General features: G+C 45.0%; 1 protein-coding gene across 2 annotated transcripts in view; it reads left to right on the plus strand.

The window, feature by feature from the left end:
• The first annotated feature begins 587 nt into the window (after nucleotides 1–587).
• LOC146502341 (cadherin-2-like) overlaps nucleotides 588–23,708 on the plus strand; it is a 109,783-nt gene continuing 86,662 nt past the window's right edge. The window contains exons 1-2 of one of the 2 annotated variants that reach the window (XM_085131829.1): nucleotides 588–744; nucleotides 7,522–7,660. In XM_085131829.1, coding sequence (XP_084987955.1) covers nucleotides 712–744; nucleotides 7,522–7,660 — 172 coding nt within the window. In that variant the 5' untranslated portion in view covers nucleotides 588–711. Of the gene's footprint in view, nucleotides 745–3,913; nucleotides 4,131–7,521; nucleotides 7,661–23,708 lie in introns of those variants that run through there. The other variant, XM_085131828.1, reaches the window with a different exon arrangement.

Genomic DNA, 23,708 nt, shown 5'->3' on the forward strand with positions numbered 1-23,708 from the left:
AACTGTGTGTTCGGGGGGGGGGTATGTGTGGCGGACCACCAGGTGGCTCCACTCACACCCAAGTTGAAGGGAAGTGAGGGGTGGAGATTTTGGCGCTAACTATATGTGATGTTCTGAGAGTCAGTTAATAAAGTTGGAGACACTGAGACCTCTCCTGTCATTATTACATACCTCCACAAAAGGACATTTTTTGTTTATTCAGTCGTCATTGACAATAAAACTGCACATTAAGAACCCGGTAACTGTGTCCTGTGTGGCTAACCATTTCCCAGGCTACACTATAAAAGGTTTTTAATGACACAAGTACTACAAATATTTAAAAACAGGATGCTCACCTTTACAGACCATCAAAGCTGCGCTCTTCTAGTGTAGCACAAACTATCAGAGGTGGCTTTGCTTTTAGATTCTGTTCTCCAAGCTATGAGTTACAAAGAAACGGAATCGTTCCTCTGGCTGCATATTTGTTCTGACACCAGCCACTGAACATCCTTAACCCGAGTGCACCTTGTGTCCGTTAGAGGGCGACACCGAGGCGCAGAGGGGCCGGCCCAGAGCCAGTCCCAGGCAGGCTGTAGTGCCACTGAGCCGGGTACAGCAGACAGACACAGAGAAGGGCTGGTGGAAGGAGGAAGGCTCCTCATGACGCCGGGCTTTACCGGGAACTGAAAAAACATCTACCTGTTTTGGAAGGAGGAAATTTACGAGAACAGAATGCTTCGTGTTTGGATGCTGATGGCGGTGCAGGTAAATATCTCTGTTTCTAACCGCGAAGAGCTGCGGTGGATTTTCGCCGCAGCAGAGCGATGCTGGTTAGAGGAGACGGAGAGGAGCGCTCTGCGCAGATGGGAGGACAATACAGTTGAACTAGAAAACACTTCCCGTCGTTTGTACTCGTGTGATCGGTGCTATTCTCACCAAAGAGCCGCTTAGATCCGCTCAGCCTGCTGGGAGGAAAACGCTGCTGGTCCCGGGCAGGAGCTGCGTAACCGTGTGTAAAGCTGCGGGTTTCAGCTCGGATGCTGCTGGTGTGAAGACTCCCGAGTCAGGAGCCTCTTTATCATCCGTGCCTGCATCCTCGGTGACAGGCGGCTGTCCGTCGCCCTGTTCGGCTGCTCATTGTGTGTTTGCCTTCTGCCCGAATACCGCGCGTTACTTTTATTCAGCTGTAATCCAGTCTGACCGGATCTGTGTCACATAGCGTCGATCTCCATTAAAAAAGATGGCAGTTTGATTTGTCCTCTCACGCCCAGACATAACCCAGAGCCAGAGTCGTGTCTGAGCCGCGGCTCGGGTCACGGTGCCGGCTGCATCCACGCCTGCTCTCGCCCTGCGCTCCCGAGGCGCAGTCATGCTAACCTTTAATGCTGTTTCTGTGCTGTCACTCGGCCTGTGGGAGCTGGTGTGCAGCAGGAGTCCGTGTAACATCCACAGTCCTGTGATTCAGCATCAAGCTGAACTTTTGAAAGCACCGGTGTTGTGTTAGGGTTAGTGTTTCATTGCTGCTGACATTCTCCATCCATTTCAGCAGCAACACTGAAAAATCTGTGTTTTTATTTAATACACTCAGAAAAATAAAAGTATAAGCGTGGAAGATGTTTTTAACTGTGGCTTTGAAGATGTTATGGATGATTTGCATTAAAGCAGCAAAGCTCTGCCACAGGCGAGGCTCCATGTGGGCTGAAAGAAGCACACAAATGCACCTTCAGCAAGATTTAATGGAGGCAAAGAAAAGACAAGGCAATCTTTTCTGTGTGGGAAAAAATCAATGAAGAAGACAGTGCTGTGCCAAAGGGTCAAAGGTTGGGTCCTAAAATAAGCCCATCACCAATGCCTCCCTCTCAAAAAAGCAAGGTCAGCGCTCTCCGGGGCTTACCTCCAATCCTCTACAAGCCTTTGATTGGTCGCCTTTGTTACCTAGTAGGTACAATTTGTCGCTGTTATCAAGGCTTTGATCATGTAGCTGAAGGTGCTGCTGCTGATGGGGTTAATGATTCAGTGATATGTGACTGTAGAGGGTTAACGGGCTCGTAGATAATGCAGTTATTTGTAGATAAAACAGTTAACAGCATTAGGCAGAACATCATCTCAGTTAGTGGAGATAATGAGCCCCCTGTTCCCCACAGCCTTTAGTTACACCAGGAGGAAGAGATGTTTGCAAGTTGATTAGGGTTTGATTTTATCTGTGGTGTCACAAATGCTCTCCATCCTTGTGATAATGCCCCTCTGTGTGCTGACCTTTCCTCCTGAGGGGGGCTCTGCTAAATTATTGTCATTTGTGAATCCTGTGCTTTGTGATTAAAATGACACAGATTAATTTTGCTGCGGGCAAAGCTTTAAACGCTTGACTCACGGAGAACTTTGAAGTGATGGCTAGCTTCAAATTTAAATAGGTTCATAATCAACAAACGAGGGGACGTGTTGGACTTTCTGCATTCATCGAGGATAACGACGCACCGCATCAACTCCTCTTTAATCAGAGGTGCATCTTTTGCACCAGCTGTGTTTACATGAAGCTGACTCACTGAGGACGAGTGATGCTTTTGGGTGGAAAGTGCATCCCCACGTTAGGCTTAAAGATGTGTAGAGGAAAAAAGTCAAATATGCAGCATCTGTTTATTGTATGGAAATGGCCCATAAAAGAGCTGCATTTGAGGCAGGCCTCCTCTTTACTGGGGAAACAAGATGCCCACAGAGGTAACCTGCAGAACACTTTGTTACCTTTGATGTATTTTAGCTGCTGAAATAGTGAGTGAGTAATGTCAGGTGTTAAGAAGATGCGGCTTTTCAGCAGTGGATGATTAGTCCTCTTTCCCAGAAACAGTGGGTGCAGCATTTGGTTGGAGTAGCTGGGTTTCCACAGCACGCTGTTCAGTCAGTCAGCTGACAATGAATCTGAGCCTCTTATCAAAAACAAGAAGGCTGATAATAAACTCCAGCCACGAGCTGAACGGTTAATGAAAGTAAGCCACGTCTGTCGGTGTTGGACTCTATTTCTTTATTTCACCACCAGCAGATATGTGGAACATCCAGAGCTTTACAGTTTTGATGTATTTGTCAGATTTGAAGGTGCCGAGTCTGGAGTTCCTTAAGTGGCCACTAGGAGCAGCAGAGTCCCTGCACACTTCCGTGTTAAACAGTTTAACGCTGCTAAAATGATGCACAGCTGGCACAAAAGAACTTTCGGTTTTAAAAATGAATTTTCTTTCGTATAATAAATAATAATATGATAAATATACAGTAGTTGGAATATTTCTCTTATACGTGGAAAGACTTAGAGTTGTGGGCGTGGCTTCTTTGACTGAACAGTGTGCTGACTGGTCGGTTTCCTTCAGTCTGGTCGTCATCATTGTTAGCGCTCGCTGGCAGTTTTTTAATGATTATTTGTAAAATAATGTTGCTCAGCGTGTGGCACAGAGGTTTGTGCTGCACTCTGATTATTGTGTTAGTCTGTTGCTCAGCGCTGGTTAGCATCGGACCCGTGCAGTTTATGGTGTATGCAGCTCGCTAATGAAGCTAGCATAGCCCGATACATTAGCTCTGCACCCGGTCAGCTAAATATGGTCACTGCTGGCGTCGGAAAACCAACATGCAGTGTTGAGGAGTAACGGAATACATGTACCGCCGTTACGTATTTAAAATACAAAATATGAGTAACTGTATTCCGTTACAGTTACCGTTTAAAAAGGTGGTATTTAGAATACAGTTACTTTGTTGAAATAAATGGATTACACGGCGGTACTTCCCTGTTTCATATTGTGGCGGGTCAGGACTGTTTGGGTTTTGTTTGACAGCTACGTTCTGTTGTTCCAGACGGCAGCGTTACGGTTGCCATGGTTACAGGGTGACGCTCTCTCTCTCTGCGTGTTTCCTGGGTGAGAGAGGCCTTTTTGTTTTTGTTGTGCTAAGCTAACAGGCAGAATGCTACAGGTATAGCTCTAAAGAATGTAGCATCATGGGCAGTGTAGTCCGTGCTGCAGGGAGAATGGACTGCCATACACGTTATGTGTCTGTGAGCGAGGGAGGGAGAAAAAGGAATGGTACGAGCTGTCATCGAGCAGAAACGGGAGCTGGAAGCATGTAAATATAATAATAACCACTGCAGCCAAGAAGAGAGCCTGACGAGCCCAGCTGTAAGTAAGCTATTAAGACTCGACTGTACACTGTGTTCGTGTTTTCCTCTGAAACAATAAGTTCTGTTGGAGCAGCCTTTCAACGCCTCTCTCTGTCTCTGCTAGCAAAGTTGACCCAGACAACAAAGTAAAGCTAGTTTTCAGCTACGAGCCCGACACGAACCCACCGTATTAGCCAGAGGTCCCTTTACTACGGTTCGGAGCCGCGGACCTTCAGTAACAGTAATAAATCACAGCAATAGTACATTCATGTAGTTGTAAACAGCATGATAATATATTAAGTAATCCAAAGTATTCAGAATACGTTACTCTCATTGAGTAATGTAACGGAATACGTTACAGAATACATTTTGGGGCATGTAATCTGTAATCTGTAATGGAATACATTTTAAAAGTAACCTTCCCAACACTGCCAACATGGCAGCAGCCAAAACATTCAGGCTTCAAAATGCAGAGATGGGCTACAGCCGTCTGTTATATAAGACCGATGGTCTCGTCTGAAAATATGTTTCTGTGGCACAAACAGCCTTCAGTGGAGATTTATCAGAGTGCACTGTGGACAGAGAAGTTTAGCAACAAAGCTAATACAGATAGCTGTGAAAATGCTGAGTATCGGCCCAGATTATCAGTCAGGTTGTTAATTGCTTGAACACTCGTCTCATTGATGGACTCTGTTCTTAAATGATCTTCAGTGTCAGCTCCAATTAGAAAAGACCGTTCAGCTCGCAGCACGACCTGATTCCTTTTCTCTCCTTTTGATCATAATATTTCTGTCAATGATAATATCATGTAAGGTGAGATGACCTGCCATCATCAGCAGAGGCGATGAGTTGCATTAAGTGATCACATCCTTGACTCTGATAAAGAGGTCAGGTGTGTTTCAGAGGTTTACAGCGTGTCTGTTTGCTGAGCTGCTTCATGACTGTTTGCAGAATGAGCATCATCCACCAGCATCATCCACCAGCATTAGAACATATTTCAGAAGCTTCCTCTCCTCGCGCTGACTGTTCGTATGCCTTGTCACATACCTGCTGTGGCTGTAATTACTGTACGCTGCATCCCAAACAATGAGTTGTGACATGAAGGGCTTAATCAGTAAAGTCTGTGAAAGCAACGTGACACAACAGATCTGTCAGATATTAAAGGAGGATCCTTACTGAGCGTGCTTTCACCATTAATCTGAGAGCCTCCCCTGTGTATGCATTGATTGCTTCAATAGCCGTCAGTTTAAGATTCCAACAATGACACGAAGCTGTTTTCACAATGTTTCATTTAAAATGAAAACGGTTACAAAACTGGAAAAGTTTTAGATTCTTTTGATGAATTGTTGCTGATTACTTTTCTGCTGTTAGACTGGTTGGTTGATTCAAGGTCAAGTTGATTTTTTTACCCACAAGAGGCAATTTTGTTTCACTGCAGACAGTAAATAAAATAATCATCAACAATCGACACACTAAAAATTTGGGATTACATCAGGTTTCTGAAAAGGCCAAAAGCAGGAGGGACAAATCAGTTCTTAAATCTGTTGGTCCTGCATCTTGGAGGATTACATCTGTGACCAGATGGATTCAGCAGACTGAAAGAGGACTGACCAGGATCAGCAGGGTCTGATTGGGCCTTCTTTGTAGCTTCAGTGTTGCTGCACTTTCAACCAACTGCGTCTTTGAAGGGAAGCGAATCAAGAAAGAAACGAATGCTGGTCTTTGCATCAGAGTTTCTTTCTTACATTAACAGCAACACCAATTTAAAATCATATTTTAGAACTAAAACTGTGCAGCTGTGCATCCAAATCACTTAGCAGCATACAGTATGTCACCCCCCCCCCCCCCCCCCCCTTTCCTTCTGGTAATCCAAGCAGAGGCTTCATCTCGTGCTATGTTTGGGCTCCTGCTTGTGTTTGGTTTACGACCAAAACAATCCCAAAAAGGGAAACGTAGTATTTTTGCATCAGATTCCTCCCTGATTGCATTCACTTAAAATGTCCTGTGGGGACGTCTGAACACGTTGCACTTACAGGCTGACTGCCTCTCCCGTGGTGTAGACACATTTATGTGGACCGTGGTCACCCAGCACTGGATCCTGGTTAGTTTTACAGCGTTTGAAGAGACGCACAATGACAAAATGATCTGTGTGCTTCACGATGTGTCCACAAAGGCTCCATCAACTGTATATAAAACAAAAGACTCATCTCTGGGGAACTCTCGGGAAGAAGAAGGAGCCTCAGACAAACTGTATTGACTTTTACCTTTTGTGCCAAGTAAAAAATCAACTCCCGGCATATCGACACCACCCCAGTGGTGTGGATACTTAGACGCGAGCTTGGACAGTTCAAAGCATTCGTACACAGTCAACCTGCCTCCTGTGGAAGCAAGTTTGTTTGAATTGCACAGAAAGACCCATTTATAGTCCTTTCAGGTGAACCATGCATGACATCAACCACCCGCACAACAGCAAAGAAACAAAGAGAACTTCCAGACATAGGAGCGATCACCCAGCAGGAAGTGGATCACCGGGAATTATAAGGAAAAAGGAGATCAGCCCCTCTGTCCTGGAATGGCCTGTTTCCAGTTTCTCTCCGCTGCACATTTTGCCTGATCTGTTAATGTGACCACTGAATCCCACGCTGCACGCTGCAGAAACAGCATCAGAAACACATGTGCACTTCCTCCTTACTTATGCTAATAAGGGAACAGATAAAAGGCAGCCTGCCCCCCCCCAGCGAGGACGCAGCGAGGACGCGAGAGTTTAAATTTTTGGGTTAAGTGGAAGCGAATCACAGCACCCTGTTGGCTTTATTCCTTTAATCACAGAAGAACAACAGATGCTTTTCTCTGTGCAGGACCGGCAGTGTGTGTGTCTGTGTGCGTCAGTGTGTATGTGGGACAGGGGGTGGAGGGGGGGGTCACATTGGGCCAACGCTCAAACAACAGCAGAGACAAAAGTCTAGACGCTAATTATCATCAAAATTAATTGACCCAGTTGTCTGTTGCGCCTCATAGTGATTAATAAAGCTCTCTTGGCTCGGCCGCTGCTGCACTGGGTCTATTTTCCCTCTGACGCACGGCGCTGCTTCTGCCGCCACATCGCAAGACGAGCAAAACAAACCCAATAAGTAAATGTGGGAAATGAGATAATTGGTCTGTGCTAATTACGTTTCCTTTGCTGGTTTCTCTCCTTATATTCATGCTTAACAAGTCTTCTGAAACGAAGTGGTGTCTGTCATTTTCATGAACGACCACAGATTTATGAAAAACAAGTCATTGTGATTTTCTGCTGTTTGAATCAGCTCGATAATGCTCTGGAGAAAAACATCCTTTTGCCAGGTCGAAGGGGTAAAAAGGTGCAATCTGAAATGCAAACAGCTCTTTTTATTCTCTTTCCTCCTCTTTAGGCGGTGGTTGTGGGTGGAGAGGCCGAGCAATCGTTGTCAAGCAAGCAGGGGTCGTTGCCATGCACGAGGGGGTTTACACAGGAGGAATACATCATCGAGATGGAGCCAGAGCTGGCGAAGGGACAGGCTGTCTGCAACGGTCAGTGCTCGCACACACACACACACACACACACACACACGTACACACACGCACACACACGCACACACACATGCACACACACACACACACATGCACACACACACACACGCACACACACACACACACACGCACACACACATGCACACACACACACACACATGCACACACACACACACACACGCACACACACACACTCGGGACAACTCCAGTAATAATCCCCTGCTGTTGGGTGGGGGTTGCTTAAGAGTCCTGCTGATATTTGAACCATAATGGAGCTTGGAGAGGACTGACCTTTGCAAAGACTGAGTGTGGATTAGACTGATGCACTGAGCCGATATGGGCCTCCTGTTGAGGTGGATGTGTGTGTCTGCCTTAATCTGATTTCAGCATTGTGATGAAACTCGACTGGGACTCGAGCATTTAATGGATTTTTGTTGATGTTTTCAATCTAAAAGCATCACTGAATGTTTCTTCTTCTTCTTCTGGAAAAACTTGGTGGTCTCACCCCACAGTTCTGATCTCACCCGAACCCACAGTTCTGATCTCACCCGAACCCACAGTTCTGATCTCACCCGAACCCACAGTTCCACAGCTTTAAGCCACAGGAAAAGATTAAATGTTGGTTAAATGTTGTCGTCGCTACTTTGGCTTTGGTGCTCTCCTGTTGGAAATCCCGCCGGCCTCGTGCTCTGAACATAAGAAAGTGGACGATTTTTGTTCTTTGGTAGACTTGAGCTCATGAGCTGCAACTTCAGCCAGTTGAGCACGTAGTGGGAAAAATATTTAATCTGCTATCAACCAACTGCTGAAAGCTAAAGCAGTCAGTGGGTCAGAGGTTTGAAACAAGCGCATGTTAAGAAAATTCTGTGATTTCACTGAATGTTACTTTCTGGCTTCAGTCAGGTTTTCTGTCCACTTTCTGTAACATGTTTTTCACTTTCACGTTGTACCTGCAGCTTCACACCATGCTGGATAAGTCAACCTGTAGTTTCCGCACAAAGAGAGGTTGCACGGCCTGGTGTTGTTTACCTGATCAAGCAGAATAAATGAGCACGCTGCTCGTCTGTGCTGTGTGTGGCAGAGCGGTCGGAGCGATCTGTATTGAGCGAGCCCCGGGGTATCAGCAGCAGGTTGGTCAATAAGCACAGGATAGCAGCAGGGTTGTGAGGCGGTGCTGTGTGTGGCCTCCGTGAGTGATATGGAGCTGCTTTGCATATATCTGTATTTCAAACAGAGCATTAGTGACTCTGTAACCTCTTTGTTTATTTTATGCATGTTAACCTCGCTGAATTTAACAGAAGATTAAAGACAAACATGCTGCAGCTGCTTGGATACGGTTTCAGTCATGTTCTGCTGGGTCGAGGTCGATCAATATTCAAACTGGAGCTTGATCTCTGCTCGCATGTTTGCCTCTGTTTGAGAAAAGCTCGTTTCAGAATCTGGGAGAAATGCTCCACACAAATGTGCAGTCGGCTTATTCTGTGCATGCAGGATGATGCCTGTGATTTAGCATTTTAGTGCAGCGAGAAGTGTAAGAGTTGTGTTTGAGTGCGATAGTGTTGTTTGACTCATGGCACATATAGTTCAGCTCTGATGAGGGTGGCGTGTGAGCTCAGAGAGGAGCTGATCGTCTGGCTTTGTGTTGCAGAGATGCTCTTCAGCCTGAGAGAGAAAACTGTGGACAGTGTGTCGCTGTGAAAGTAGGAAACAGCTCGGAGAGACTCTTTCCTCTGCTGGAAATAAATCAGTGTCCGTCGTGTTACAGCGAGTCTGAAACAGAGCAGCCAGGCAGCAGGCAAAAGCCCAACAATAACACAGCTTTGAGGTGGTTGTGCATGTGTGAGTGTGTATGAGTGGGAATGTGTGAGGGAGTGTGCGACTACATGTTTGTGTGCTTCGGTGGACATGTGTGGGCTCTGAAGTGTGACGAGGCGAGAGCGAGTGAAGCCGACAGAGCTGTTGCAGAAACAAGAAGAGCGCGCATTTCAGTGTGTCCTCCTGTGATGATGTGCAGGTGAGGGGGCGGGGCCGGAGGGTCAGCAGACAAATCAGGAGGCTGTGTTGTTAGACAGTGTAACAAACACTAATGGCTACTTTGTATGCAGTCAGAGATGAATAAAGATCTGTGTCGGTCTCCAGCAAAAACTCCAAAAAAGTGTTTCTTTCTCACAAATCTAGAAATAAATTGAGGAAATAAAAGTTTAAATATGCTGCACTGCAATGATGTCAGCGCCCTAATGGCCAAGTGATATTGCTTTTTTCACTTCTCATATTTATAACAGGTCAGTGGCCTTTGCTTTAGTCATGTCAAGCTTTAGTCCCGCCCACCCTGCTTCTCTACAGGCCCGTGTGTGATAATAACAATCCTCTGCGCTAGTTTCTCTGCTAAAATTATATTTCTATACGCAGATTGGACATAAGTCTTAGTTTTGGTAGGTGCAACCCAAACAGACTGAACTGCACTGGTGTAGTCTTACATCCGTGTGTCTGATGAGCTGCTTCTGCTGCTGCCATGTTAAAGTCTGATTTCCTGGCAACTGGAAAAAACTGTGTGGTTGTGGCGACGAACAGTTATTATTGAATATAATTATTCTTATTATTGTATTAGATCGTTTTGTGTTTGTAATGTTAAATCACTGATTTCATTGATTATTAAATATCAGAGACAAAGCTACCTGCTGACATAACTACTGTCCCAGTTTGTTAGACACAAAGGTGGCAGCCTATCAGAGCACGAGGTCAGTGATCAGCCAAAGACAGCAGCGTTTACATTTGATTGTTTTCAAAAACAGTATTTTACATGTTCTGCCCTTAATTACTGAAAGAATAAAATATTTGGAGCATTTGGCTGTGGTGCTGATGAAAGGCACCACTGAGCTGTGTGGAGGGCATCTTTGCTGGATAAAAAGTGATGGCTCTGGGTGCTTTTAATTATTTAATTGGAGCAGAGGAAGACTGAATGATTAATGAGGAGATGGAGGCAAGAGACATAATAAAGAGCCAGACAAATGAAGTGTCTGAGGGAAGGTTAGAAAGAGAAAGGGGTGAGAGGTAAAGACTAAAAGCAGAGACACGGAGCAGGGAGTCCGACAGCATCCTGTGCCTTTGGTTTAACTTTAACTTCCCCCAAAATAAAACCTACAGCTCAGTGAACGACAGCTACAATCACACTAGGGGTGGGCGATATAAACGATATACGATAGAAACGATATAAATTTGGCCAACGATAGAGATTTTGACTATACCGCTCTATCGCGATAGCGCATGTTGATGATGTCATCAAGCTGCGCCTGTTTGGTCGAAAGCATCGCAGCGGCTATAACCATTATCATCTGCAAAATATGCCGACAGTCACAGCAAAGAGATGAAGCACTTTTGAAATATGGGGAAAGCCAAAAACTGCGCTTCCTCCACTTCCGCAACATTGATTCATTAATGACTTTTATCGAGTGGAAAAAAGTTGGCGTTCATCCTCCAGCTTCACTGTGCTAATGTTATGCTAACATAGCTGTGTCGCTAGCAATCACGTAGCACAACATTATATACCAGGTAGTCCAACTTCAGTAACCCAGCAAACGCCACTGCTGTTTAGTTTTCTGTCTTCATTTATGTTGAAGGGGTAGCAGAGCTGTACGTTTTAATTAGTTTCAAAAATCTCTCAGAACATGCTATATCATGTTTAGGTGGAAGCTAGCGAGCTAACTTCCTGCTAACTTCTAACTCCGTTAAATTTAATAACTTCTGTTTTCACGGATGCCTGGATGTTAAACTTAATTGTTACACCTGGTAAAGCAGCAACGCTGATGATTTTATTAAAGATGAAAGAATTTAGACAGTTTTTTACTCTGTGTTCGTTTGACTTTGGGACCTGGAGCAGACGGAGTTTAGGACCCAGATTACTCCGTGAAGCTCCTCACTACGGCAGCCGTAATGCTCTGACAATCCATCAAGCAGTGCGGCTTACCAAAGTTGTACTAAAACATTTTTAACAGATTTCTGCAGCCCACATCGGTTCGAGGTCAGTAAGCACAAACAGAATTCATACATAAGGCACACTCTCGATTTTTGAGAAAATTAAAGGATTTTAAGTCCTTATAGTGTGGAAAATACGTTATACAGAAGAAAATAATATATCGTGATATATATCGTTACCGCACATGCTTGAAATTATATGAATTTTAGGCCATATCGCCCAGCCCTAAATCACATATTTGCTTCGAAGTTTGATTTTGTGATGTTCCTCAAAGGATGGCTTTGACTGAAGCTGGGCAAAGTGTGAGGAGAAAGAAAAGATTTCTTTCTTTTTTAATTTCTTTGTAAAAGTTGTAAAATTAAATCGTGCTTCCTAAACCAAGTTTCAGGTAATGAGGTGGAAAAAAACAACACATTTAGTTCTTACAGGAAACAGCAGCGAAGATTTCAGTGGAAAAGAAACAAAAATAAGCAGTTACATGTAAAGTTGATTCAGCTGCTGCCAGACCAGCGTGTGAGTCAGTGTGTGTGTGTGTGTGTGTGTGTGCAATGACTCTCTGCAAAGAAATACATGTTGTGGCTTGGTTTGTGTGGGCTCTCTTCCTGTTTGTCGTCTTATTTGTGTGTGTGTGTGCGTGTGTGTGTGTGTGTGTGTGTGTGTGTGTGCTGTTGTGCTGTGCTTGCATGTACATACAGCCTCTCTGTACATCTGTGAGTCAGGATGAGATCAGTGACTGTCCAGTACTTCCTGTGAAGTGGCTGCCTTGACCTTGCCATTTTTTCTGCCTTGCTTCCTATTATGGGAGTGAGTTGCAGTCAGTGACACAGCCTCGTACAGCATCACACCATCCACTAAGAAGCGAGCACATTCAGCTCCCACCATCCTCCCTCTCTTTCCCATCTCTGGCTTTCTTTTCCTGCCTTCTTCTTTTCTCTTGTCATGCAGGGGGTTGCCCTAATTTGTTCCTGCCTCATACATCACTGTCTCCCCTCATAGACGGATTTGGGAATGGCGTTCAAGATTTAAAGTGAAAGCTCCCTCTCTCTGCCTCTGAATCCATCCCACTCTCATTTGATTCCTGATCCCGGCATTGTTTTTCCTCTAAGGGGCTTGTTAACGTCTCCGTGCTCTTATATGTGTTTGCTTCTGTATCTGACGTCTCGTACTGTTTGTTACCTAAATTGTTCTGTTGCATTTAGTTTGGACCAGTCTGGGTTAAAATGAGCTGTTTGGTTTTGAGCTGGGCTCGTGGACGTGATCTTCACTACGTCAGTCGCACTTTCATATAGTCTGTGACTCATGCCTCCCACCATGGATAACATCTTTTATTGCAACAGAATTGTTCCTCATCATAAAGCTGAAAGTCTTTGATGCCTAAAAAGCCGAAAACAAGGAGACTTAAAATACTCCACAGATGATGACCTCATCAGAATTAGCATAAATCTTTATTATTGTGAAAATCGATTCAGAGTGACAGATTTATGCTTCAGTTCTAAAGATAACTGGATACATTAAAGTGAGACACTTGGGTTTTTAATGATTCCTCTCCTGTAATGCCAACATTAAGTTTGTGCTCCTCAGCCAATCCTGGGACTGGTTTCAGGGATAATCGTGGCAACTTTAAGATGTCTGCTAAAATAAAGGCTTCCTGTACTGAACTCTGTGCAGTTCAGCCCGTCCTGGCCCTGAAGTATCACACTGCTCTGCACTAGAGCAGCTTAGCATGATTTACAGTTTAAAATGATCCAACTTCATTCTGATTGGCTGTCCCCCATAAACGTGATTTGAGCAGCATGTGGGTGGAGCTTCTGTGCTACACTGATTTTGACCATATTAGGATATTCTCCCTCATCGAAATCCTGCTTTCACAAATATAAGACTAGAAGAAAAACTGCGAAACAGAAAGTGAAACAAAAAAGTTTATATGAGACACACACTGAGCTCATCATGCTTAATATGAGCATCCATCTATTGTAACAAGATATTTATGACGTAAATTAAGACAGTCGGTCCCTTTCATGCTGCCTGTTCCTCTCCTTTTCACACATTTTACTCAAACCTTCAGTAAAACAGGAAACTAATCAACTCATATTTAAATGTAATTAAATATTAACACTCACCAGGAGTCTAATGCAGCTCAGTTAATGTGTTCTGACAGAAACTCTAATGTTACAAAGCTTCTGTATTTGCAGTGTGATAGTGGGCTGCACTGCATTCAAATGTCCCTGTTTACATATACAAGGTTTTATATATAATTTGCTATTTGGCCCCTTGTATCCGACGTATGATTGTTCCACATCATTTATTCTTCTTTCAGTGCAAAAGCTTCAGTGTCAGACAGTCAAACTGTTAAATGCATAAAGGGAGCTGCTGACATGGAGGTGGGAGGCTTCTGTCACAGCCAATGAGGAGCAAGGGTCAGTTATGTTGTTCCCAGGGGTCAACGAGGAAGGAGGACGGCCGCTTGTGTCACAGCCAATCAGAGTTTCATTCATGTTCTCAGCAGAGAGGCAAAAACCAATCTGTCCTCTTCCATCATCGTCATCATCAATAAGAAATACCTGCAGTCAGGGAACAAAATCCCATCAACAGAGTAAAGTTTACCTGGGCTGCAGCTGAGCTGATGCAGCTGTTCATGGACTGTTTTCTGATGGTCCCGCAGAGCTTCAAGCCAAAGAGAGCGTACACGGCACAAAACAAGGGCTACTGAAGGAACGAGAAAGCTGGTGGTTAAATCCTGAGAGAATAAACAGGTTCTGTGTCCACCTGACTTTGTAACATACAACTAAAACCATCATTTGAACTGTGATGAATTACCTGAAATGTTAAAACCTCGGTGATATGAGTGAGGATGAGTCTCACATGGTTTTAGTTACATCAGTGGACAATGCTGTTACCTGGACACCCTCAGTGCAACTGTATCATTCAGAGCTGCATTTATTACTACTGGACGACTGTAATTCATTATTATCAGGAAGTCCTAAAAACTCCCTGAAAAGCCTTCAGCTAATCCAAAATGCTGCAGCAAGAGTCCTGACAGGGACTAGAAAGAGAGAGCAGATTTCTCCTGTTTTGGCTTCCTGTTAAATCCAGAATTCAAATCCTGCTCCTCACATACAAGGTCTTAAATAATCAGGCCCCATCTTATCTTAATGACCTTGTAGTACCATATCACCCTATTAGAGCACTTCGCTCTCGCTCTGCAGGCCTACTTGTTGTTCCTAGAGTATTTAAAAGTAGAATGGGAGGCAGAGCCTTCAGTTTTCAGGCCCTCTTCTGTGGAACCAGCTTCCAGTTTGGATTCAGGAGACAGACACTATCTCTACTTTCAAGATTAGGCTTCAAACTTTCCTTTTTGCTAAAGCATATAGTTAGGGCTGGACCAGGTGACCCTGAATCCTCCCTTAGTTATGCTGCAATAGATGTAGGCTGCCGGGGGATTCCCATGATGCATTGAGTTTTTCCTTTCCAGTCACCTTTCTCACTCACTATGTATTACTCACTGTCTCTCTTCCACAGCATGTCTTTATCCTGTCTTCCTTCTCTCACCCCAACCAATCACAGCAGATGGCCCCGCCCCTTCCTGAGCCTGGTTCTGCTGGAGGTTTCTTCCTGTTAAAAGGGAGTTTTTCCTTCCCACTGTTGCCAAAGTGCTGCTCATAGGGAGTCATATGATTGTTGGGTTTTTCTCTGTATCTATTATTGTACAATCTACTGTACAATATGAAGCTCCTTGAGGTGACTTTTGTTGTGATTTGGCGCTATATAAATAAAACTGAATTGAATTGAAAGTTGTGGGTGTGCTGGATCGTATCCCAGCTATCGTGGAGGATGAGGCGGGGTGCGCCTGTAAAGGTCACCCGTCTGTCACAGGGCTGACACATGTCTACTTTAGAACCTGTGACCAGTCGTACACATCATCCTGGGTTCTTGGCTAGCTCCGCCTTTGCATCGTGTCTGTGCAAATGCAAAGAGCCAACGTTGTGTCAGCAGCAAAATGCATTAGTTTAGGAGCCGTGTTGATTAAATGTAAAGTGCTGCTTATACCTGCAGACGTGCTGGAAGCAGCTGCAGGACAAGAGTCTGATTTAGTTCCCAGGGTCGGTGTCAGCGCGTCCTCTCTTATCTTCACTTTTGACTTGGTTTGACGTTTTTTGTTTCCTGTTGATGGCTGCTGTGCTGTCAGTCAGCTGTGAGTTTCCCACAGAGATGTGCTGTGCTTGCCTGTGAAAGTGCCGTGAGTCCAGTTTCACATTAGTGTGCTGCTGGGAGAAAAGGAAGTGTGCAGCTGATGTTAGCGAGACTGAAAACCATTAAACACAGTGACAAGTGGATTCAGGGTTTTACTGGATCTCTTGTTATAAGTGACACAATAAGCTTGTGAATGAAATTATATTTACTTTGCTATACTACAGAAACACTGTAATTACTATAATATTGTGCAACACACGTCTGTGTGTTTCTTCCTGCGGCGTCCAAGTTGGACCGCTGGAATGCCGAGGCTGTAATTATAACCCAGCAGCCAGGAAACACTGACACACCAGGCTGAGACGACACATCCACAGACTGTATGACTCCACTGTCACTGAGTTACATACAACTGCTAATCTGAAGAAGGCTATTAACCAATCAGGGAGACGTGACGGAGCAGCGTGGACTGCAGCATGTGAGGGTGTGTCTGTGGCAGGTTCGACTGCAGCGCAGACACTGAACTTTCAAACAGCCGAGATGTTAATGAAAGTGTGTGACAAACCTTTCTGCCTTTGCCCGCTCAGAGCAGTGAAGGTTCAGACTGAGCTGAGGTTATTCCCACTAAACGGCGACGTTCTTTCTTTCTTCCTGCTCAAACGTCAGTTTCCTCGCCTCCTCATCCATCTAACCTATAGGGAGCAAATGTTGTGAGAGCTCTTTCAGCTCTGCAGTCAGCACCATGTTGTTGTTTCTGTTTCCATTTGAAAGCTTTGATAAGAGGTTCTGGTCCATTCTTGGTCCTGGTCTCGAGCACCACTCTGTCTCTCATGTCTCTCTGTAGCGTTCCTCGTCTGAGGTATTTTTGGACTGTGGCAGGATTTTCATTAGAGGTGTCTGAGCCACAGAGAAGAATAGATTTGACGCTGCTGCTGTAGAGCCTGACCCGTCTTATTAAGCATTACTGCTCTGAAAGGCTGCAGTCTTACAGATGCCCCGTGTGCTTTCCGAGCCCTGTGTGCCTCATTCATGCCTATGTATCAGAGTCAAACTTATAATCAGGTGGATATATTTATAAAATCCTGAGAGGTGGAAATGAAGAAGTGAAACAGAGTCTGGGTGATGTGACGTCTTCTTTGTGTTCGTGAATAGAAACAACACGAGGATCATGTTTAGAACCACAGAGATGATCCATATGTGACATGTATGTGGATGCACACATCAGGGACATCAGAGTCCGTGGCTCCTCGTGAACTTTGCCCCCTCAGATCAAACCCCATCTGTGTCGTGACAAATGCGTGCATGAACACATCTCCTTGCATTGCTTTTTTTACTGGAGTCGCATGTTTTTGGGAACGTTGAAGACAGCAGATTATTGTTTTCACTCTGCGTTTCTGATCCCGTTCATCGTGACTCACACAAAAATGCTAAAACGTCTACCAGAGACAGCTCGGGACCACAGACTGACCGCAGTGTGCAGACAGAGGGAGGCTCGCTTTCTCTAGAACATGCTTTGTGTGTGTTAATGTGGAGGAGGAACAGATTCTGGGTCTGGTTCTCATAATGAAGTTTCTGTGTTGGACTGACGAAAGCCAGGCGCTGAGACTCCCAGCTCCACAGATATGGATGGAATGTGTGGCTGTGTTTACTTTGACCGCTATCTGTGTGAGGATTTACTGATGGGGATGTTGTGGACAGTTTTTCCTCATAGTCCTTTGAAAGCTGGCGTTAGGCATTCAGGTGTGATGGTAAAGACGAGCATGGTAACACAGAGATACCCATGTGTGTGTTTGTGTGTCTACTCCCACGGGTCCTCTTCCAGTTGTGGTTGTTCATGTTCAACTAATTCCTGTCCTCCCATTTGTCGTTCCCGGATCCCATCTCCCTCTCCATCTCTGTCTTGCAGCCATTTTCTGCTAAATAAATGATGGCTGCATGCCTGACCTCACATCTGACTAATGAGTGTGTGTGTGTGTGTGTGTGTGTGTGTGTGTGTGTGTGTGTGTGTGTGTGATGGGGGCCGTGAAAGCAGCACTGTGTGTGTTTCTGAGGTTGTGCGGATGCTTCGGGTGCAGCGGGAGGATGCTGTTAATCTTTGTGATGTTCTGTATTTGCGGCAGAGATTGGAAGATGCCGGCAGCTTAAACGGATCCTGATGGAATCAGAACGTCACAGCAGTGAAGTGACTGATGAGAAACGTACCGTAGCTTTGAATGGACCAATCAGCACTGTGTCTGCAGTTTCAGACAAAAAAGGATGAATCCTAAAGAACTGAACAACAGGCAGATGTTTAACACCTACAGGTAGGGCTGCCACGATTAGTCGACTATTAAAACCGTCGACGACGTGTCGTTTGAAGCTCTGTAAGATCCCAAAAGACGCAGGAATAAGTAGTAGGATTTAAGAGTGTAATAACGGACTGAAACAGAAGATGGCAGCACTGCATGTACAAGGATGCCAGCTGCCGTTAAACCCCGAAGAAGAAGAAGAAGCTGTGTCCCAGAATTCATAGCGCAGCCCAGCTCAGTTTCCAACAATGGCGGCAGCTAGTTAGTTTTAATATTAGTCTTATTATTCTTTCTGGGTCACAAAATAAACGTTTAACATATTTTCAGGCGAGAATGTAGCTGTGTAAACCTCAAATATCTGCTCAGTTTATCAAGACACCACATATTTTCAAAAGCGCTCCAATGTTTTCGGAGACGTCTGTTAGCCACTAGCTCGATAGCTAGCCGGGGGCTAGGCTAACTAGAGCCGTGAGAACACCGGACTCCCGGCTAATCGTTTTCAAACCCACCGCTGTCTTTCGCTACTCAGGTTGTCCTGTTATATTTTAGATAACAAGGAGTTTATTAAACTTCACTGAAACAATCTGCAAATTTCATTAAAATTTAATAAACTATCATCTTGTCTTTATTGTTAGTTAGCACTTAAAGCTGTAAGCTAATGATAGTTATATAAGAGCAGATTCATGCTGGTGCAATAAGCTGTACGTTTTACGTCCAATGGATGATGATCTGATTAGTCGACTAATCACAGAAATAATCGACTATCAAAATAATCGTTTGTGGCAGCCCTACCTACAGGATACGCTGACACACCGCCCTGTGCCATCAGTCTGAAGAATGGCTGCTGGAGCAAAGCAGAGGCTGAAACAGCAGCACCGAGCTGTCAAAGAGAGACACGGGTGCACCTTGTTGTTGCTTTGACTGTTAGCAGATTGTCCTGGTTGCCTGTAGCGACTGAGGCCTCGCAGGTGATTTCACAGCAACTGCTCACAAACTGTGGGGAGACTAATGTTTCCTCATCACTGCTGTTGGCCAAGCAGTTGTCGACTGTTTCCTAGTGTGAGTGTGTCTCTATGTGCCTGAGCTAGCTTTCAGGTTTGGTCCCATTCTTCAGGTTGCTATGATTTATTTCACCTGGTATTAAGTAAACAAAGGATTGTTTATTATAAGCATCGAAAGCGAGGCCCTGACAGCGAACACACAAAGACTGCCTGCTGTTTGGTGACACCTCAGACTGCAGTGGCAGTCTTAAATCAAAGCTCACTACATCTATTTCACTCATAAGCAGCAGTAAACAAACAAAATACTAAGTTTCTTACGTTTTCTTTTTCTGTAGCTTTTAACAGCTTCTCTTGGTCTTCGTCAGCAACTGGAGTTTGCTCATTAAGCAGCTAAAACACTGCACAGAACCTTGTTCACTAAGGACTGTTAGATGTATTTGCCAGCCAATTAATATCCAGAGTACATGGAATAATTAGTGTGACATCAACATCATTAGTCTTAAAGGATCTGCTGCATTTTGCTGCCTTTTTTCTCCGGTGAGGAACGTGACGCCGCTCCGTGGAAAGCCTCACCCTGTGTGTGTGACACGCTGGCAGGCAGGAAACACACTGTTCAATGCTCCACTGACTCCGCCAACACCATCACAGCCCAGCGCTGTTTACAGTTCTGCTACATCGGATCTTGACACCAGAAATTTCAGGTGATGCCCAGCAGCAGTTACCACTGTCTAAACAGGTTTTCCTGCCTGTGAGATACAGACTCACAGATGCATCAGGCTGCAGCCGACACAGCAAATGACTCAGACCGCACGCTCGTGTAATTAGCAAACACCTAATGCTTTATCGGATCATGGGGTTCTTCTTTGGAGCTTGTTAATCTTTGCAACAACTTTAACAATCATTTGATTTTCCTTTGAGGTCAAACACAAAGACTAAAGTCTGGTGGATTCAGAGGATTTCCTGTTCTCTGTTTTATGAATAGTAGCTGAGTCTCTGTGGCTCTGACAGCGCTGAGGTGAGCCGTGTTCATTATCTGTTTCTGAAGCACCTGAAGCATACAACTGGAAACTGATCACAGATGAATAAATCAATCCCCACTCTGATCACTCGGAGCCGGGGGTGGGCGGGGTCAGGACGACGTGCAGCGTCCAGATCAGCACAGAGCCAATCACAATTGGATCTGCTCCAGGCTACACTTCTTATCTCCTACTCTCCTCATTGTTTTCTTGGTGAGTTGATTAATTGTTCAGTCAATTAAAAACCCAGAATATTAAAAACATCCATCACGTTTTCTCAGAGTCTCTGACATCGTAAGATGACCCAGAACAGTCCAGAGCTGTTCAGCATATCACTTTGATATCGCAGGAAACTACATCCAGCTTCATTTGCTGGCTGAAATCGCCTCCTTGACTGATATCCAATCCAAGTGCTGGATCTAGTGTTCACCTTAGAAATGTATGAAGGGCTTTTTTTGATAAAAACAGATTTATTTCTTAAGTTGACGTCGTTAACCAGCAAGAGACAAACTGTCAGCTTTGTGAGGCCAGAGTGTGTCTGCAGGTCTGTCTGTAAGGTGACAGTGTGTGTGTGTGTGTGTGTGTGTGTGTGTGAGTGTGTGTGTGTGTCTGTGTGTGTGTGTGTGTGTGTGTGTGTGAGTGTGTGTGTGTGTCTGTGTGTGTGTGTGTGTGTGTGTATGAGTGTGTGATGTACTGAGAACAAGTGAAATATGTTTCTGTGGGCTAATGTAATCAGTGGATCTGTCGTGGTCTATCAGGAGTCTGCTGCCATCATTCCAGCCGCTGTGTCTATAAACTGTAAAAACACATCATCACCCGCCCAGCCCACACACACACACACACACACACACACACACACACACACACACACACACACACACACACACACACACACACACACACACACACACACACACACAGTGTTTCCTGCATGTGGATCTTGGTTCTTCAGTGTTTGTTGTTGTTGCGTGATCAGTAAAGCTGTGGACGCTTCTTTCATGTTATTAATGCAGATAAAAATCATTTCTTTCACTCATGTGTGATCAGTTAAAACAAAAACGACTTCCTTCCAGCATATTTAGCATATTCATACAAGTTTGCCAAATGAGTTGACCAGTATGACGATCGATATCAGGTATATTTAACATTCGTTAAACTTGTTTTTGTTTAAAAGTCATAATACGATGTGTTAGCTGATGACCTCGGTATCCAAAGCTTTGAGTCAGATATCAAGATGTGTTGACAGAAATGGCTCTGACCGTCCTCGAGCTCAGACTGGAGTTTCACAGCGTTTCTGTCCTGACGGCGTTTCGTCTGTAAGGGGCACAAACATGAACCGAAGCGTCCCCACGCGTGGCTGTGGACTGCGTGTCTGTGGGGTTGCCATGTCATATTTAGACAGCTACAAAAGTGTTAACAGTGTTTGCACATGCTGTACGGGACGCTGGTGGGAGCGGCTGAGAGGGCGCTTCTCTTTAATCTGGGGCGACAGCTTCCTGCGGCTCTCCACAAAACAGCCTCGCAGCAGGGACGGGCTGTCCTGTGTGTGTGCGTGTGTGTGTGTGTGTGTGTGTGTGTGTGTGTGTTCACACCATAACATCATGTGCTTTTGTTATGCCAGCCTAATATTCTCTCCTTTAATCCCTCGTTGAACTTTTGAGGGAGGTCTGTGTTACCGGGTAAAACTACAGTTTTTGAAGCCACAGTTGTGTGTTTGCTCATTTATTACGCAAGTATACGTAAAACTGCCTTTAAAATGTCCTCGGTGTTTACAGAGGGGGGGTTTGCTGCCGGCAGGAGCTACTCCAAGTGCAGCCGCAGGACAAACAACCGAAGGATACAAAAATCAACACAAACATGTAACGCGCTGACTGATCGGGCTGTCTGAGGGCAAAACCTTTAGACATCACCGCCTCTTGAGCTGGTAGTCTGCCTGGAGGGGCAGGACTTTGTGTTGCCAGGTTGGTGTAGCGGTCACCAGTGAGGCTGCTGGAGCTCGCAGCCGTCTCGGCTGCCGTCCCTCATGCAGAACACCGAGCTCTTCTTTCAGTCTGTTTGAGGCAGAAGACTCAGAGGCGCAGTGCAGGGAGAGGTTGGTGGGTCACAGAGGCAGCGAGTACTTGAAAGTACTTCAATGCACCGTGGACCCAATTATGCAGTTTGTGTGGAAAACTGTAGTTTTTCTTTAAGTCGTACCTCAGACAGATGCAGGCAGACAGGAAGTGCGTATTTTTAGCTTCAGTGTGACTTTGTGAGGATCGTTGTCTCTGATGTTCATTACAAGTAAACAAGCTCAGAAATATGACTGCACGGCGTGCACACGAATCGTCGTCAGAATCAGCACGCTGGATAAAAAGACGAAGTTTTTTCTGAAATAAATACCAGACGACCTGAATAGATCTATTAATCCTTCCAGAATGATCAGGATATTTTGTTCAGTCTCACCGGAAATATAAATGATGGTTTAAAAAAATCTGAAAAACACTGAAATTTGAAAGTTTTTTTTTCTATTGTGAACCATCTTTTCTTTATCGTGTTGTTGTTTCTGCATCATTGAAGCGCTGTGTATACGAAGAGAAGACGCTCTGTGTGGCTGTCATTATTGCACCTTCCTATGTGGGAGTTTCCTCCCCGTGGCGTTAGAGGCTGTGAACACAGTACGAGTACGACTGTAATGTGCAGCTCTTCCTCCTCGTCCTGTCTAACCAGGCAGGGAAGGAGAGGCCTGCAGCCCCTCTGGGTGATCTGTCAGTGGGAGATCAGGGAGACTGGTGCACGGCGAGAGAGTGGGCCCACCCAGCCTGTCCCTCTCGCTGTGGGGAGCGCTGCAAGGACACGAGCTACAGCTTCTTTCTCCCTGCTGAGTTTGAGTGTAAAATAACCGTGTGGCAGAGGCTCCACTGCTGTGTGCATCACACAGATAAACTGACTCTCAAGTCTCCATTTTTTAGCATCCAAATCTTCCTTTTCTCTGATGTCGCTGAGCACAGACAGGCTGCACGTCACTGGTTTGTTAGTGTGTCAGTAAAGTTCACAACTTAACACACAGATTTGTCAGATTTTCAGTTCAGTGTATCGTCTTCGTTACTGTCTCAGGTGGCGTTTTATTGTCAGGTAAAATATATATGAGGAAGAACATGAAGGGTTAGGCCCTCGCCTGCGAGCAAACACTAGAAGAACCTCGAACATCTTCAGTTTAACACAATGAAATCTCCAGACAGACCAGGCTCACGGCGGCTGTCAGCTGCTGTGAATGGGTGAGCTTTAAAGGGAAGAACCCACCACACAAATTGCAGCGCACATTTCATCGCCACGCTAGTGTAGAAGAAACTCATGGATCGCTTTCTCTGCATGTGTGGAGTAGATCAAGTGTAAAAGTGAAGACAAAGGTTATAAACACAAATGGTCTGTACGCTTCTGGGGCCATGTTTCCGCCTCCTTTATTGGGCAACATGTTGTAAAATCAATACCTGCTCCAACGGGAGATTTTCAGGGTTACGGTGTGTGTCCGCTCCAACGTTAACAGCTAGACTGAAGTGCGAGACGTCCACCCGACGCCAACACCAAAGTGTTGATTGGACG

Source organism: Neolamprologus multifasciatus, chromosome 15 (genome assembly GCF_963576455.1).
Source record: "Neolamprologus multifasciatus chromosome 15, fNeoMul1.2, whole genome shotgun sequence".
Lineage (NCBI taxonomy): Eukaryota > Metazoa > Chordata > Actinopteri > Cichliformes > Cichlidae > Neolamprologus > Neolamprologus multifasciatus.